Source organism: Montipora foliosa, chromosome 10 (genome assembly GCF_036669935.1).
Source record: "Montipora foliosa isolate CH-2021 chromosome 10, ASM3666993v2, whole genome shotgun sequence".
NCBI lineage: Eukaryota > Metazoa > Cnidaria > Anthozoa > Scleractinia > Acroporidae > Montipora > Montipora foliosa.
In genome coordinates, this window is record NC_090878.1 from 19,911,853 (window position 1) to 19,914,352 (window position 2,500).

General features: G+C 37.8%; 1 protein-coding gene across 1 annotated transcript in view; it reads left to right on the plus strand.

The window, feature by feature from the left end:
- Window positions 1-2,500, plus strand: part of LOC137973931 (exosome RNA helicase MTR4-like) — a 46,162-nt gene that overhangs the window by 41,056 nt on the left and 2,606 nt on the right. Inside the window, exons 28-30 of the mRNA XM_068820837.1 lie at window positions 334-390; window positions 1,007-1,169; window positions 2,470-2,500. The exon at window positions 2,470-2,500 is cut by the window's right edge and continues 74 nt beyond it. Of these exons, the coding sequence (XP_068676938.1) occupies window positions 334-390; window positions 1,007-1,169; window positions 2,470-2,500 (251 nt within the window). The remainder of the gene's footprint in view (window positions 1-333; window positions 391-1,006; window positions 1,170-2,469) is intronic.

Below are 2,500 nucleotides of genomic sequence, written 5' to 3' on the forward strand. Positions count from 1 at the left end.
GAAAAAAAAAAAGAAAAAAAACAGAACAATTCTGGCATGAACATCATTGGACATGCACTTACAAACTCTATTGGCCCCCCTCTCTTCCCCATACCAATGTTGATAACATGGTGAAAATCACAAGCCTTTGGTCATTTCTAAACAAACATTGGAGGGGGCAAGTATGCAGAGGTTAATATTTAATCACATAGACAAATAAGGGAATGACCATTTTAATTGTGGTGTGTCACATTTTCCCAACTAGTTTTGTCCAAACTTATAGCTCAATCACTAGAAGTTCCACCATGAGCAAAATGAATACCGGTACATTAATCTTAACATTTTTTTTGACAGAGTGATGAATTGCCCAAACTTACTGAGGAGTTAGCAGGTCCACTGAGGCAGATGCAGGTGTGGGATCATCTCAATTTACATTGCATGAAGTTACAGTACTTTTAACTGCTGCTCCGCTCTTAAGAATCTAATTTTTCAATGAGTCCGGGTCGATTACAGCTCTCTATCCATAAAATTGGAATTAGAGTCCAGTTACTTTCCCTTACTGGTCTCAAGACATTGTTTAATGGAGAATGTACTTGCTGGTGAAAAACCTTTCTCCCAAATGTATTCAAGAGGGTGGTGAAGATGGACAGAGATATGGTGGATCCCTACACCCTCACTCTCAGTGACGGCCATGATATTTTACAACTCACCCCTGAATTTTATTCAGAACTGTACAATCTAGTTATGCACTGTTTAAGAAACGAGCAGCAGTGTTTTATCTAGTTCCCGATAAAACAGGTGCAGCCAATTTTTTGACGGCTTCAAAACAGAGTCCTAGCAAAGGTTCAAAATGTAAGGAGAAGACATTAGCTTAAAAGAAAACTTGCCAGGCCTCATTATCATTCTTTACAATTTATAAAGAATTCTAGTGAGGAGTGTTTCATGAATGTTTTGATAGGCTGTTAGGCTCACGAATTATTAATGGTTCATTACATTGAAAGCTTTCGGATGCATTTTACTCTTCTAGGAGTCGGCCCGTCGGATTGGAAAAGTATCAGAGGAAGCAAAGCTCGAGATTGACGTTGAAACTTATGTGGAGTCCTTCAAGCCCCATATCATGGATGTTGTATTTGCATGGGCAAATGGGGCATCATTTTCCCAAATCTGTAAAATGACCGATGCATTTGAAGGTCAGAATTCTCTTAATTTCGTTAAGAAATTAATGTAGTTTTAACCCTTTGGCTCCCAGGAGAGATTAGTATGTAAATTCTCCTCACAATTTTAATGACAGGTCAGTCAGACAGGCATTGAGAATGAAGAATATTGTCAGTTTAATTGAGGTGTGATCTTGATGTAATACCAAATTCTCATGACTACCCAACAAAGAAATCCATAGTGCTAGTTAGGAGAATTAACGTTTCGATCGTGGGAGTGAAAGGGTTAAAGAGGTTTAAGAAGACAAGGAGACCAAGATAAGTAAAACAATAGATCCTTTATTTTGGTTGGATAAGATGCCAGGAACAACATCAGAGCTGTTTAGCCCTTTGAAATAATAGGCCACTTGCACTAAGAGGTCATGTGACATCGTTTTTATGAAAATAAAAGTTACATGATTTTGCCTTCGAAACACTATTAGTGGGTCATCTCTTAAACAAAATAATAGTGATTTGGTTTTTCAAACCCGCACCATTTGCTTAAAATGAGAAAGTCCGTAACTGGTCACGTGACCAAAACTTGATTTTTTAAAATTATGAATTACCGCTTTCTGACACAAATTTTGCACTTGAACTTCAAGGAAATTGTTGAAAAGATGATGTGGTAACGTTTATGACACATCTGAACTCAACTATCAAACATTTAACAAGATATAAGCAAAAAGTAGTTTTGGCCGCCATGTTGGAGGGCAAGAGTATGCCCTCCAACATGGCGGCCAAGACAAATCATGCTACTTTGTTGAAAAATCAAAGTACCATAAAATATCTCCCTTAAATGCGTTTCCTCTCAAATTTCGCGTGTAAGATAATTTTTATGTGTTCTGTCAATTTTTGGCAACTGCAAGATTACAACTCACTGTTTAAGGGAAGCATTGGTCACGTGACCTCTTAGTGCAAGTGGCCTATTTCATTTTCACTGTCATAGACAGTAGGAAAGTATTGTTCGGGCAATGAACAAGAAAAGGAATTTCTAACTGAATGGGCAGTGCGGGGACTATGTGGAAGGCACCTAGTTGCTTCGACCATTGTGGCATAATTTTATGTAAATAGAATGACCACTTATAGATGTTACTCTCTCTATGGAGGCCCCCTCGAACCTTAATGTGTATGTTTTGTCAATCAGAAGAGTGAGGCATAATTATTTAATCCAAATTTTGATTTGATGTCTCTGAGCTGAAGAAACTGGCGTGACTGCTGTTAGATCCACACTAATATGTTTTTCATTAATCTAGTATCGGCAGTCACTTTGTTTTTTTGTTTGCTTTGTTTTTTTCAGGAAGCGTAATTAGGTGTATGCGTCGTCTAGA